Consider the following 16,113-nt stretch of genomic DNA (forward strand, 5'->3'; position numbering starts at 1 on the left):
GGGAGTCACATGGTTTGATCAAACATTTGTGTTTGATTGCTGATTGCTGGTGGTGTTCTGCCCCTCCCCCCTCATCAAACACAAATGTTTGATCAAACCATGTGACTCCCATTGGAAAAGCATTGTGGTGGCCCAGAGCCATATAATAGAAGAGTTGCGTTATTGAGGGGGCACGGAACAGCCCGGTCACGTGATCCCGGAAGCGCTCGGGCGCCCAGCTGCGCTCTCATGGAGAGCCTGATTAGGGACAGTTTGTGCGCCGGATGTTGACAGACTGCATGGCTCCGTCTTTTTAGCAAATCTAGAACTTCCTGTTTGAGAGCTAGCAAATTTAAGACATCCGGTTGCTTTCAGAATAAAGCGTCGTAAATTAAATAATTATTACATTACATTATTAGTATTATTATTACATTACAGTTATGGTGAAGACACACATTATGTTTCTGTGTAAAAATAAGTAATTAAATAACGTAAAAAAGTTGTTAAATTTGCTAGCTCTCAAACAGGAAGTTCTAGATTTGCCAAAAAGACGGAGCCATGCAGTCTGTCAACATCCGGCGCACAAACTGTCCCTAATCAGGCTCTCCATGAGAGCGCAGCCGTCCCCAGTAGCGCTACATGCCGCCATTACGCAGGCCCCATGAAGTCAACGGAGTTTGCAGAACTCTGTTTTTTCTAAGGCTCTGTGGTGGCCCAAAAAAACGTCCAAACATTTGCTTGATTGGTGTTTGGTACGTGTGAATGAGGCCTTAGGCTTATTCTGACTGCATACTGTACATTTGATTAAAGAATAGCTACACATGTGTCAGTCTAAAAGGAACAGTACTCTTCTGAACTCAAATAGGTCATTTAGAAATAAATATTCAAGCCATATGTTTTGTTCTTGATACTGTGTCATATTTTGCTTTGCAGTCGCTACTGTTCAACTATCATCAGATTGTAAGGGAAGAGAGATGGCTCACTCCTCTTTTACTTTACTAAAAACTATGGTTAAGTGGGAAATAAATCACCTATGATAAATTGCAAAAAAAACTCTATTGATTAGTTGCCGATTCGATTCATCGATTACTAAATTAGTTGACAACTAATTGAATAATCGATTAGATTACGATTAATCGATGAATCGTTGCAGCCCTAGTGATATTATGATGCAGCCTCTGCTGCGCTAGAATGTCAGAATCAGTGGCCGTGCGTGATTGAGTATTACTTGACTGTTGCCCAGCAGAGAGAATAATGTGAATCTATCGTTTCTTTCTATCTTCATGTGCCAAACTGGGTTTCAGGTGGTGCGTCAGAGCTAATGGGGTTTTTCATGTGGTGCATCGGTAAGGATGTCCAACAGGTTTTCAGACGGGCTTCAGCTGGAACACCCAATGGCAGGGTGCTGGGCAGTGACCCAATAAACACAGGTGTATAAGAATGTGGGAGGGGCTGGGCCCAATACGCTTTGGGGAAAGAGGCAAGATGACGGACAAACAGGAGTGGCCAGAGGGGAGAGAGAGTGACGTGAGGTGTCAGGAAAGAGGGACCGGCCACATAATAGATGAAACAGGAAAGAACAGAGACAGGAGAGAGGCAAAGCCAGAGGGGAGAGACAGAGGTAATTAGCTGGCCTTTAATTAATATATTTATGTTGAGTCATCTGTAGTGAGATCATGGCTTACCAAAGCGTGTTTGATTCTCAGTTGTGCTGATCAAATAACTCACGTTAACTTGTTTAATGCAACTTGTTTAACGTAACTTGTTTTAATTTGACTCTTTGCTTTTCTTTGTTTCCATAAAGCTTTTGAAATCTACAAGAAAGGGAAGAGGTTAATTACGCAAAGAACACATCAATGTTTCTTGGAAATGACGCAAGTGCATACTAAGCAAAGGTGGGAGACTCAGTACAAAATGGCACTGATTAGATTTAGACCACTATCACAACCGCAGCAGCAGTACACAGGTTCATTCGTCAGAGCTCTATCAGTACACCCTAGCAACAGGAGTGCATGGCAAATTAGCTAAGGTAGCAGAGAGGGTGGTCTTTTAAGACATTCTTGGCGTTGTGTCCGTCAGGTGGGAACTATGTCGCTATGTGATGGCTCATGCATCACAATCGGTCCGAGGATACCAGCAAAGATAGCTACTGTGACGCGCGCGCCGCTGCCGTTGGCCTAAGCCTAGCCAATCACAATGTACCGTGTTATGGCTGGCAACACTGCCTGCATTGATAAACAGATCACACACCCCTTCACTTTGGCGGGCCCGCCAGATGCATATCATAGTGGAAAGTGGGTTTGATTCACATTACGTGACCAGAAGATATGAGTTGTAACAGATATAGAAAGGAATAATGAGCATGATGTTCTACAATGTAGATTAGTTGTCCTTCAACAAGTGCATCTTGTATCATTGGGCATATACTGTAGCATCTGATAGAGCTATATCATGTAGATGAGAGTGAATCAGTACAAATAAAGGTTAGGCACATCAAGCATTCAAGTCCAGATATCCACATAATAGGTGTTGATGAGATCATTACACCAATGATAGTCATATCAATTACACAATTCCTATTTTTTTCTCATGTCACAGTACATAACAACAACACATCACAGATCATCTGAAGTATACTGTATGTGGAGACGATGCCCACAGATGACGCGTGTTCTTCACAGGTGCACCGCAACCTATAATGACAGCACTGGCCACGAGCCCTACTGTGTTATTAGTGTTAGAATGACATGCTTAGCGCACACATTGATTCATGTGATGATGACAATGTACTGTACGTAACGACAGCAGAGGCACTGATGGTAATGATAACGGCAGCAGACAATTCATTCTGCTGTTGGTGGAGGAGGTGGTGGGCACTGTAATAAGGTTTCTGACTGACTGTGAGGTGATTTTGAATTTTCCTGGGCAGGAAAATGGTCAGGAAGTCCCTAGTTGCTGGGCTAGTGGTCCTGCTGGCGGCTACAGTGGGCCTGTTTCTGGGAGTGTTTATGGGCATGGGACGGAAGAACACCACCGTTCCTTCAGACCACTTCTTCTCCAAGGCTGCTGTGGCAGCAGATGCAGGAACGTGCTCGGAAGTAGGGAGGTAAGTGTGTGTGTGTGTGTGTGTGTGTGTGTGTGTGTGTGTGTGTGTGTGTGTGTGTGTGTGTGTGTGTGTGCGTGGTTGTGCGTTCCCAACAATCTTGCAAGCATTATTGGAATTTGTGGAAATTGTGAGGGGCTTTTAGGGTTTAGGCCCCAGTTCTGGCAGTATGTGTGTGTAAGGGGGAGGTATGTGTGTGTATCTGCAGTTATGTGTTTGTATGTCTGTGCAAGTGTGTTTGTACTGCATGTGTGTGTTTGTAATATGTCAGTGTGTCTATACTGTAGCGTCAACAGGTGTGTGTGTGTGTGTGTGTGTGTGTGTGTGTGTGTGTGTGTGTGTGTGTGTGTGTGTGTGTGTCAATGGCATGTGTCAGGTCTACAGGTGTGTGTTTCTGTGTGTTTGTATGTCAGATGTATGTGTGTATGTGTATGTGTATGTGTATGTGTATGTGTGTGTGTGTGTGTGTGTGTGTGTGTGTGTGTGTGTGTGTGTGTGTATGTATTGGATTCAAATGGGTGAGGTTTAAAAAAGGCAAAAGGCATGCTCTGCTGCACTGGCCTAAAAACGGGTTCTTAAAACTGTTCCAACATTAAGAGCCTTATATTCAGTTTATTTGGCCACCAGATGGATATATTCCTCAGCCTAGTAGGAAAGTCTGTGAAATATTTCACGTAAATTGCGTAAAGTTCATGATTTGAGGCTTTTTGTTCAAAACGGGCCAATCCCGCAAACTTTGAAAGCCTATGGCTGGGTAAGCCGAACACATTTAGTGTAAGACTTGTAGTGCCGCACATGCTCAGATGCCCTCTAGGCCGCACACAGAAGCCTGTGAACATAGACATTCCGTGCATAGAAGTGCCACGCAATGGTAGGCCTCAGGCCTGAGGCCTGGTATGGTAGGCCTCAGGCCTGGTATTTTGTATTTTTGTCTGTGCATTGCAATGTCCGTATTGTGATACTTGTTTTCCTATGTTGTGTTAAAAAAATGTGTGGTTCTATATACTTTGAATTGCGATTGAACAGCTATGAAATCACTGTATTAGTGGATTTGACCATGCAAATAATTGGTGATCGGATATCAACCAGAATCTCAATATCGTGCATAACGCCTCTGCATGTGTCTGCAGACACGTGATTCTATGTGTGTGTTTGTATGCCTGTGCATGCAGGTGTTGTTATGTTTGTATATATGTGTCCGTATGTGAGTGTTTGCATGTCTGCTTGCGCGTATATATGTGTTTGTATATCTGTACATCTGTCTGTAGGTGTGTCTTTGTATGTCTGTGAACGTGTGTTCAGGCGTGTTTGCATGCCGTATCTGAACGTGCGTGTGTTAAGGTGTGTGTGCTCTGTGAGGCCATTGGTTTCTAAGTGTGTATTTCTGCTCTCAGAGACATTCTAAAGAAGAATGGTTCAGCGGTGGATGCATCGATCGCCGCTTTGCTCTGTGTTGGTCTTTTGAACGCTCACAGCATGGGCATCGGCGGAGGGCTCTTCTTCATTATCTACAACGCTTCCACGGGTGAGCTTCTGTCTTTGTCTGAGCTTATAGATACAGGGGACTCCACTCCATAATTAAAAGATAATTCAATAATTCAGCCCTCATCAATCTGTCCTCGCTTCGTGCTCAACAGGGAAGGTTGAAACGATTGACGCCAGGGAGACGGCGCCAATGAATGCCACTGAAGACATGTTTGGCAATAACACCCAACTTTCTCGCAAAGGTATCAACTGGGTCCGTTTTCTGCTGGGTCTGGACTGGTCACTGGAGAGACCAGTGACCAGTCCATCACATGATGACGGAACATTAATTTAGAAGAATTTAGACTACCATGTTTTCCTGAGTTGCTGTGTCATGGATATATTTCAATATGGAAATTATGTATCGACCAATTCTGGGTATAATGCTAGTAAGTAATACAATTCTTGATGACATTGTAGACATTTTCTTAAGTCTGCAAAACCTTACCAAACCTAAATATGCTGTATACGGTATATATACGAAACACGTGTTCACCCATTACATGATACCGTCATGTAAAAACAAAACAACAGTCATTGGTATGAAAAGGGTCACATTCACATGATGACAGTGTGATGATGACAGCCTTACTATATACCCGTAATCACTCTTGACAATGCAATCTGAAAAGGCACGGAGAGAGCTTGTGATATTTGGCTATAACACAGCTGCTGTTGTTCTGTGACAGGTGGGTTGTCCATTGCCATTCCTGGTGAGATCCGTGGCTATGAGATGGCTCACAAGAGGCATGGAAGGCTGCCATGGAAGGAGCTGTTTAAGCCCAGCATTGCCTTGGCACGTGACGGCTTCCCTATAGGCAAAGCCTTGGCTCATGCCCTCTTCAAGAGCAAAGAGTCTATTCAAGGAGATGCTAATATGTGGTGAGGAGAGAATGTTAAAGGAGTTACATTCTCAAAACTGCTTTTTTGAATTTCCTTCCTTTTCACACCCACTGAATTTCTGTTCAATAGCTCTCTGGTTTTATCTAGCTAATTATCATTCAGTACCACAGTGAGAAATCACATCCAGTAAAACAATGTTACAGTATATTAATATTTAACAGCCATAATTACAGTACTTATACTATCATTTCAATATACTACATCAGTATGTATATCTAAGAGAGCATAACGGGTTAATAAAATAACAATGGGAACCTAAACGGGTATAGACTAGTTATATCGTCCTCAATCTGCGTCCTCACTTTTTTGTCCACACTTTTGACCACTACTAAAATTATTAGTTAAGATAATTATATAAAGTCAGCAGCAAGAAGTCATTGCACTAAATTGATGCTCATTAAAAAGAAATGTGCAGGCTTGTTCATTGTTGGAATTTCTTTCTTTCTTTCTTTCTTTCTTTCTTTCTTTCTTTCTTTCTTTCTTGTGTTTCAGTGAAGTGTTTTGTGATTCACAAAAAAATATCCTGAAGGAAAACGATATCGTCAGGTTTCCCAAACTGGCTGACACCTATCAGAGGATAGCAGAGGAAGGGCCTAATGTGTTCTACAATGGCTCGATGGCCCAGAGCATCGTAGAAGACATACAGGCAGCAGGTCTGTCTTTCCTCATCCGTTACTCGTGAACACAATTACACACAGTAGATCCAGTAGGAAACTGAGAAAAGTCAAACTGTAACTGTAAAACACAGTAAAATAATTACTAATTAACTAACTCTCTAATACAAATGGAACCAAATGAACCCGTATATGGTTCCACTTGTACACTCTTCTGCCTTAACTTAAGACTGGGATTTTACTGTGTCTGCAGTGATAGTCAATAAAGATGTAATTGTCCAGGCGCATGCCACATATATATGCTTTGGCCTGACAGCGCGTCGCGTGTTCGAGTCCTGTTCATGACAACCTTTGCTGCTTGTCTCTCCCCTTCTCTCTCTCCCTCTTTCCTGTCCATCTTCACTTGATATTATCAATAAAGGCAGAAAAGCCAAAAACAAATCTTTAAAAAATAAATAAAAAAAAGATGAAATTGTGCTATATCAGCTTTATCCCTACACTTACAGTAACTGTGTTTTATGCAGGTGGAATTATAACCTTGGATGACTTACTGGAGTACCAGCCGGTGCTGAACGAGAATCCCCTGAAGCTGAATGTGGGGGAATACACCATGCATGTTCCAGACGCCCCCTCCAGTGGCCCAGTACTGGCACTCATCCTCAACATTGTAGATGGTGAGAAGCCAGGCAAACAGCTTGTGCGGCCATGTGGAACAAAGGCTTCCCTCTGCCTATATGGGAAACACAGAACATACACAGTAAAGTCCTCTGTGTTCATTTAACTCAGATAATGTACAAATGGATTAGTAAAAAATTAGTACTCTCTCCTGATTGGCTGAAAGCTTGTCACCTATACCTGAAAATATATTTTCTGTTTATTAAAAAGCTGGAGCCTGGAGAGATGGGGAGACCCCTGGAATAGTGCTTTAACCTTAAAAAAGGAAGAAAAAAAATAATCACTTACCCTATCTAAAACATTATAGATGAAAAGTGAAAGTACAGGGTTTTTTTTCCGGTTTTATCGAGCACACTTCAGAAGGAAGCATGACCCAAATCTGGATACAGTGCATACTGTTCTCAGTAATCAGAAGGCATCATCTATTCAACTCTGTAATTCTCTCATAAGTCTAGATCTAAAATCTGATTGATGTTTTGCAGGCTACAACTTCACAGGGACAAGTGTATCTACAGCCGAGAAAAAGACCCTGACATACCATCGTATTGTTGAGGCATTCCGTTTCGCTTACGCCAAAAGAAGCAGACTTGGGGATCCACGTTATCTCAATATTACAGATGTAAGTCATTGTTAACATTTTCTGCAGGCTGTGTAATAGAGAAGGTTTGCTGAACATGCAATCTCTTTTTTGCCACTGGTTCACTTTCACAGAGTTTACGCTCATTCTGCACAGTACAATCACCATTTTCTCCTGTAGGCCAATGAATAGCTTGGAGTGGGGGTTGTGGCTTATTGAAGGACACCTCAATAGAGAGGGGTTTCTGTATCAACTGTATCAAATTACTCAACAATTAAACATGAGTACAAAACTCACTGATTTAGAATTCAGGCAATATTGACTACTAAAGAGAGCTGCCTATGACATCCATTTTCATGATGAATACAGTAAAATATCATCATCCTGAGTCTCATTCTGTATAAATATCAGCATAAGAGTGTAGTGGCTTGCCAACAAAAAACTATGTTTGGTTTCTGCTATTTATAATCTCCAAGACAAACCGGCCTCTGACCGATTGCTTCGTTTTCCCCAGCTCATCCACAATATGACATCAGACTACTTTGCTGACGGAATCAGAAGTAAAATCACGGACGACACCACTCACCCGGACAGCTACTACGAGCCAGAATACTTTGTCCCAGACAACCACGGGACGGCACACCTGTCTGTCATTGCTGAAGATGGAAGTGCTGTCGCAGCCACCAGCACAATCAATCTATAGTAAGAGCACTGAGCACAGTGCAACAATATTGGGGACAACCTTGAGGGAAGGTCTGGGGACACCCAATTACCCTTAGGACTCACTGACTGCATCAAATTAAAAATGCTGAAGGGGTCCAGACAATAATAGTAAATATTTTACATCATCATGTCATTCAGTTGGCAAAGGGTGTTTCCTCTTAAATACACTACCCACATACCCTGAAGTAGTAGGGAGGGGACCCCTCTTGCACAAGGTATTGCCAGCCCTGCAAGGAGCAGGTTAAGTGCAACATATTCAGGGATATTTCTAAGACAAAAACATTGTGACATGATATATATTCTATTATCTACAAAAACATAGGAAAGAACATTATGATTTGACGTTTAACAGATGAACATCTGATGGCCAACATCCATCCATCTTCAACCGCTTATCCGTAGTCGGGTTGCGGGGGCAACAGCTCCACCAGAGAGCTCCAGACTTCCCTCTTCAGAGCAACATTAATGACTTCCTCCGGGGGGATACCGAGACGTTCCCGGGGTCTCCTCCCAGTGGGACGTGCATCGAGGAGACGAGGACCTCCCTAGGCAGACGCCCGAGAGGCATCCTAACCAGATGCCCGAACCACCTAAGCTGGCTCCTTTCCAGGCGAAGGAGCAGCGGCTCTACTCTGAGTCTCTCCCGCGTGACTGAACTTCTCACCCTATCTCCACCCTATAAGCCAGCCACCCGTCGGAGAAAACTCATTTCGGCCGCTTGTATTCGTGACCTTATTCTTTCGGTCATGACCCACACTTCATGACCATAGGTGAGAGTAGGAACGAAGATTGCTCTGTATACAGAGAGCTTTGCCTTCTGGTTCAACTCTCTTTTCAGTGCAGTACAGCGACTGCAATACCGCCCCTGCCGCTCCGATTCTCCGGCTGATCTCCTCCTCCGTCCTCCCCTCACTCGTGAACAAGACCCCGAGATACTTAAACTCCTTCACCTGGGGTAATGCCTCAATCCCTACATGGCCAACATGCATGGCTAAAATGTCATGTTTTTGTAGATAAAGAAATTATAATGGCGTGAGGGTTGCACTGTTTTTTAGCCTACTGTATGTGATGGCATCGTGACTAGCTGTTCAAGCTCAAACCTTGGTAAACTCAGTAATGTCAATTAACTAATATATTAAACGTATGTACTGTATATGTTCTAAAAGCCATGCCTGGTTGGAAATATAAATTGGGTTTTGTATGTTTAAATTAAATTGTGTCAATCACAGAACCTGTAGTGATCCATTCATACTATATTTATACAACGAACACGGTTTGCCTGCAAGCTGAGTTTTACATGTATTAATGGTAATATGAACTATCAATAACACCTGTTCCATGTCACCAGCTTTGGTTCCAAAGTCATGTCCCGATCAACTGGCATCATTTTCAACGATGAAATGGATGACTTCAGCTCCCCACATATGACCAATGGTTTTGGAATCCCTCCATCACCCAACAACTTTATTCAGCCAGGTAGGACTGGATTGCATTGACATATCAAAATGTTAAATCATAAGCTACACAGTGCAGGTCATCTGTGAATCTGTCCCCTGTTTAGCTAACACAAAAAAGTGAAACTATACAATCTTAATGGACAAGGGACAAGTGAAGTAGTTATCACTAACTGTAAACCACATTGTTTCAGAGGATGAATAGACAGACACTAATAACATAATAGCAAAAATGCATACATGTAAATTCCACTAAGGTGCAAATATACAGTGACGAGGATTGGGGACCAAAAATAATGAATTAAGTCATATTGCTGCTATCTGGACTTTACCAATCAAGTGTAGCCTAAATATTTCCAACAGCTCAAACAACTAATACTTCTATTATACCTAACCAGAGAGGGTAAAGATCTTTAGATTAACTGTTGTCTACTATAGTTTATGCTATTTTATTGCTTTTGTTATTTGCCTTCTGATGTTGCAACAGCTGTACTGCACTGCCAATAAAACGATTGAACCATGATGTACAGTACATGTTTTTACATTACCCTGATAAAAGACATGGCAAAGAGAAAAATGTCTGTGCATGAAATAGTCAACCATTTTGTTCCTCGTTTGCTACTCTGTTGTAGGCAAAAGGCCCCTCTCTTCCATGTGCCCTACCATCATCTTTGACAAAGACAACAGAGTTAAAATGGTTGTTGGAGCCTCTGGGGGAACAAAGATCACCACAGCCACTGCCTTAGTAAGTCTGACTCATCATTCATTCTCCACACGAGCGCGTCAGACTCAGACATAGTCTCATGTGCGTGTACCCTTGCACACCACGCTGCATACAAAAGGTCTTGAGTTTGTTTCCTTTATGCACACACAGGTAATTCTGAATTCATTGTTCTTTGACTACGACCTAAAGAAAGCTGTGACAGAACCTCGGTTTCATAATCAACTCAACCCGAACATGACAGTGGTGGAGCAGGGTTTTGAAAAGGTAAGCCAAACATGCCATTTGACACCTAGGCTACTGTAAGCCTAATTATCTCTGCCAGGCAGACTGAAGGCAAGGCGGGAGATTGTGTTTTCACCCCTCTGTCTGCCTGACTGTCAGAAACTAATCTCACAAACCACTGGACCAATCAAAATGTACTACAAACTATTTAGAGATAAGATAAGAGATTACACAAAATTATGTTAGCTTGCAAAAATGTGTTAGCCTGCATTTGAGGGATTTGGTGTGAATATAATGATATTGATGTAGTTCCTGATAATAATGACAATAATAACATTTATGCTGATGATACAGACAATATAATAATAGTGAAGATGCCAATGATGATAATGGCAACGATGTTAATCAAATGATAATGGTCAATAATTTCTGCGTGGCAGACTATCCTAGATGGCCTGGCTCAGAAGAACCACATAACAGAGCTGCTGAGGATTCCTGATTCAGTGGTCCAGGCAGTGGTCAGACAAGGGGAGCGTCTCTGTGCTGAATCTGACCCAAGGAAAGGAGGATATCCAGCTGGGTATTGAGTCTGACTTCAATCAACCTCACCCTCTGGATTGTCCCCCTCAAAGACACAGGGACAGAAACTAAACTATGTGTCTGCAGTGAATGCCTCTGAGGGACAAACCAGTGCTAATTTAAGCTATGAAGAGACAGCCATTCTTTCCTTTTTGAGTTTAATTTATTTGACTTAATCGTGGAAAAAGACTCTCTCTGTTGCAATACCTCTTTCACTCCGTAGAATCCTGATCTGTTAATTCAACTCTGAGAGTATACGAATGGATAAATGAACACGGAGGATTTTACTGTGAATTCAAACCAAATATTCAGCCTTTCTGCTTTCCTTGACATTATTTATATTTATTACTATTTGTGTTTTGAGAAAAAGTGAGATTGTGCCAGAGATTGTGGCATTTTGAATAATGTAAGAATAGAAATAAGAAAACACAACTAATTATTGATTGCAAGACATTTTGAAAAAGAAACAGCACATCAATCTTGGCTTTTTGGATACAACAAACAATGGCCCTGAAATGTAATAGCAATAATAAATCCTCTGCTATACTTTGATATGAGATTGATATATTAGAAATAGTAGGCAAAGAAGTTATTAGAAATTAAGACTATGTGGATATTGCAATAGACTATCCCTAAAATTTGACAAATTATACTATGAATGAACTACTTGTTCTTACATTGCATCAGTATGTTGTAGGGAAGAACTTTGGCGGTAGGAGGTTGTCAGTGTAGTTTGTGTGTAAGTGGAAAATATGTAAATGATCTTGTGTCAAACAAGGTTTTGTTTTCATACAAGGACAATATAAAGCGACTTTACTGGTCACAGAAGACCAGTCGTCCAAATTCTGGGCATGTGATTATATGAAAAAATATGCAGAAATGCATCGTGATGCGATGCGTTGTAAGCTTGTAGATCAGTTTTTTTTTTCTTTTCTTTTTTTTCGAAAATAAATTTGAAAATGTTTGTGGTTAAGTGGTTAAGAAGCTGATCATGTGCAAGACTGTTAGTATGGGCGCAGTGACTCGGGTCCATTTGCTACCATGGATCTAATTAAATTATTACTTCTATTTTTTGTGATGCAGAGTGTTTGAAATGCTCATTGAAGTTGTAAATGTTTAATACCGAGTAGAGGTTAAGTGAATGTAAAGGGTATTCAGAAAATACATTTGCAGATATATTTTTTTAAACATGCATTGTTCTTATGCTATGCTTGTTGCCATGCTTGTTATTAAACATTTTGATCAAAGATGTTATTTTTTACATGTGGAACCTCTGCCAGTTTCTGTACTGTACTGTCACTTCTGAAATCGCAGGCTTAAAGGGGGTACAGAAAAACAAACCTGAGTTATCATGTACCTCATTTCTCACCCATTTAAAAAATATATAAAAGAATTCTTGTGCAATTTCCATTTTGGTTTGGGAGTTATTTAGTAATGAATCTGAAACTTGTCCTTTGGCAGACACCCAGACTTTGATGAATGGACATGGATTCTAGGGGGATCAGTTGTTTTATTAATACAAATAATAATGCATTTTATTTATAAAGCATGTTACATTCTTTTGAATCTCAGACTGACAAAAAACAAAAAACAGCCTAGGCATTGCCGTAGATGCACTGATGTTTGAGAAGGGAAATCTTTTCAGTCCTGAAGGAGTTGGAGAGCCAGTGAAGAAAACGTTGGACGGGTTTTATGAACTTAAAACAAGGTGTGGTCAGAGGAGAGTTTAGATGTAGTAAACTGAAAGAAATGCCACTCCAACTACTAAATGGAGTATAAAACAAAATGTCCATCAGCCTGTCACAATAAATAGCAGAATGTGGGATCCCTGAAGCAAGCAACCTGCTTCCACTTTCTTTCTTTTCAAAATCATGCAAATCATGCCCCTTCAAGACAAAAGAAAAAACATTTCCTCCCCTTCAAGTCCCAATTTAGTAAAGCCAATTCCCAATTCCCCAGCCTCTCTACGAGTACTCTATCTCTGCTAACCCCCACAATAAGTCATTGGGAGGGTGAAGAAAGCCTTGGGTCTCCTCCGATACCCGGGCCGTCAAGCCACCATCTTCTTTCCACCTGACAGTGACAGGTCTCACTAGGTGGGCATAACGCATGTGGAGGTACACGCTATCCCCCCCCCCACCTCCTGCTTCCACTTTCTAAACTGATGTACAGATTAGAATACTAAAAAGCCAATAAATCTCAAAAGTTGGTACTCTGCCTAAATGTTTCTGAGCTGGCTTGAGTCGAATTACAATGCTTCTTCACTGCCCCAGGTTGGCAGAGGGAGTGTAGCGCAGATGATTACATTAGACAATTGACACTGGGTGAAAAAATGTGTAACAAAAATAGTGGGATTAAAATAATAATACTAGAAAAAGTGCCCCTCGGGGTACAGGTCTCCACCAGGATGTGGAAAAATGTCAAGTAGCATTTCTTCCTCAGCCTAGTGGGAATATGCATGCAGTTTCACCACAATTGGACACTGTGTTAATGTTTTGCAGAATTTTGTACAAAATGGGCCATTCCTGAAATGTTTGGAAGCCAATGTTAGCCAATCAGGATGGAATATGAGTAATCAAACAGACCCGTCATGATCACTTGTGCGTGAGATTTGGATAGAATCTGAAGGAGAAATATCAAAAAATGTTTTACATAAGTTGGCCTCTTGGTGGCGCTATAAAGAGCATGTGAAAAATGCAGGGCAAAGGATTTCCCTTGGCCTCTAGGGAGTGTGCATACAACACAGATCGGTGCAGTAAAAACACAAATGGGCCAGTTATAGCGCATAACCACGAGGCTGATGTGAAAATTTTCAAGTGGCATTTCTTCCTCTGCCTAATGGGAATGAGTATGCAAAATCTCCCTCAAATTGCACTCTGCATTCATGATTTGAGGCATTTTGTTAAAAACGGACCAATCCTGGCCAATGGGGAATGGCCAATGGGGATATGGAATATGGGGGAAGCAGACAGTTCCGTGTTGATCACATGACTATAGAGATAATGTATACCGAGTTGCGTGATGTATGGATAAAATGTGTACGAGTAATATAAAGAAATGTTTTAGCAAAAATCAGCCTCATGGTGGCGCTATAACAGGCCATTGTGGAACAATTGGGGCAGAGGTTCGTCGTTGGCATCCAGGGAGTGTGTGTATAGTTTGGCATCGACCGGGCCAACGGTGCCGGAGATTAGCTGGTAACAGACGGACGGACACACGGACGGAGTACAAAACATATTCTCCCCATGCCTTCGGCTGGTGGAGCCAAAAATACAATTCTTCTAGTGCATTTTCATCAACTTGGTCTTATGTATTCCATTGTATCATGTATCTATTAATGTACACATGCTCCATCTGGTGTCTAGTACTTCATTTTGACTGTTAACGTACTTGCTTTAACATTACACTTTGCTTCTATCGTATTCATGCAACGTGCTCCCATACGCCCCAACCAATCCTAAAAACACTCTCGACTTAAGTGTAAAAACTGAGCAAGATCCGAGATTCATGCTCTTATTTACATAGGAAGCTTCTATCATGTTCCACAGACCCTTATGTGATCTATTTGTTTATACAGGGCAGTGACAGGAAGCCAAACAGTGTTTGAAAGTGGTGCTTACACTCAGCCAATAGGAACTTTGAGCATGGTGGAAAATATGGTAAATGGCTGAGGTAGCTGAAGCCATGACTAATCCTGATGGCCGATCAGATACTACATAAACATATCAATTATTTTGGGGGGGACAAATTATATATATACACATAGACATACATACAAGATTGTATTGCAAAACAGAAGTGTGATTTGACCAAAGAATGGAGTATTAAACTACTTACTTAAGTTAGGCCTTTATATTCCTTCAGAACATAGGCCAATGATGAATAGTTTGCACCCTCATTTGTCTTGGGCCACACTGTCCAGCTGTTTCCATGTCAGTCCCTTCTGTCTAACATCTAGCTGTGTCACTGCTCCTTCTCCAGGTGTTTTGGGGTCTCCCTCTGTTCCGTTTGCCTTGTGGGTTCCAAGTTAGTGCCCGTTTAGTTATTGCCAGTGTTAAACTAGAACTAAGTTTATTAAAAAATACTCTTAGGGATAATAGTAATAAAATGTAATTTGTGGACGCAATAGATATAGCAGAAGTTGCAATAGAATAAATGCAATAAAATAACTGCAGTTACGGTATGTGCAGCAAAAGCCACACAAATAACTATTAGTTTATTAACAATTAAAATATAAGCCTAAACTTTACTGCAAAAACATTCACTACCAGCAGTAAAAACAATGCTTGAGATTTCCCTTTGATCCTGTACATGATAGATTAGATAGACACACTAACAGACCGCCAGGCCATTAAGGGGCCGTTCCACTAATCCTATCCAATGGACCGGTCTTTATTCTCCCATACAGCTGCTGGCCTGAGCCCCGAGTGTTTTATGGAAGTTTTTTCCCCAGAGATGGAACAGCGTAGGATTCTTAGGGGAGAAACGCATCTTATAGGGAGACACAGAGGCTCACAGGTGGGGTAGGTAGCTCAAAACAAGACAATAGCAACATAACAGCAGAATAAGTGGTTTGACATTGGCATAGATATTTTTATGCCTATGGAACCCACATACACAGCTGCACTGCTCATCTCACAAAGGCATGTTCCTGGCCTGCACGGCTGGCGTAGCCGTCTGGACAGTGTGTCGTGGGTTCGTGTCTCGATCCCGACGACCTTTGCCCCCCACCTCCCAACTCTCTCCCCATTTCCTCTGTCTAATGTATACCCATCAATAGAAAGGCATAACAATCCCAAATAATACTACACTAGTGCAATCCTATAGCTTAAGTTTAGGCTTATTAGTGTTGATGTGAGCTTGCAACATAACCGTGCAACCTAATGTATTATTACCCGTTAAGTGGGTGTTAGGACCGTTGAATTTGGCCCAGTCATTTGTATGAAGCTCATTCATCATTTGTTGAAGGACATACGGTAATGCCTGAAGAACCTTGTCCAAAATGTCAGATTTCAGCAAGTGCAGCATTACAATTT

General features: G+C 41.6%; 1 protein-coding gene across 1 annotated transcript; it reads left to right on the plus strand.

Moving 5' to 3' along the window:
• Positions 1-2,909: 2,909 nt before the first annotated feature.
• ggt1a (gamma-glutamyltransferase 1a) lies at positions 2,910-11,386 on the plus strand. Its single transcript, XM_079516090.1, has 12 exons — positions 2,910-3,085; positions 4,477-4,607; positions 4,720-4,809; positions 5,296-5,488; positions 6,002-6,162; positions 6,648-6,797; positions 7,281-7,417; positions 7,890-8,077; positions 9,447-9,574; positions 10,185-10,297; positions 10,427-10,540; positions 10,939-11,386. Exons 1-12 carry the CDS (start codon positions 2,913-2,915, stop codon positions 11,083-11,085), a joined length of 1,725 nt encoding a protein of 574 aa, XP_079372216.1. The 5' UTR covers positions 2,910-2,912; the 3' UTR covers positions 11,086-11,386.
• The last annotated feature ends 4,727 nt before the right edge of the window (positions 11,387-16,113 follow it).

This window comes from Electrona antarctica (genome assembly GCF_951216825.1).
Source record: "Electrona antarctica genome assembly, chromosome: 12".
Taxonomy (NCBI): Eukaryota; Metazoa; Chordata; class Actinopteri; order Myctophiformes; family Myctophidae; genus Electrona; species Electrona antarctica.

Bases quoted from the DNA above. Each gene is read 5' to 3' on its own strand.
- ggt1a (XM_079516090.1), top strand. From the start codon at position 2,913: ATGGTCAGGAAGTCCCTAGTTGCTGGGCTAGTGGTCCTGCTGGCGGCT. The intron at 3,086-4,476 runs GTAAGTGTGTGT...TTCTGCTCTCAG, and splicing joins ACGTGCTCGGAAGTAGGGAG to AGACATTCTAAAGAAGAATG. The intron at 10,541-10,938 runs GTAAGCCAAACA...TCTGCGTGGCAG, and splicing joins TGGAGCAGGGTTTTGAAAAG to ACTATCCTAGATGGCCTGGC.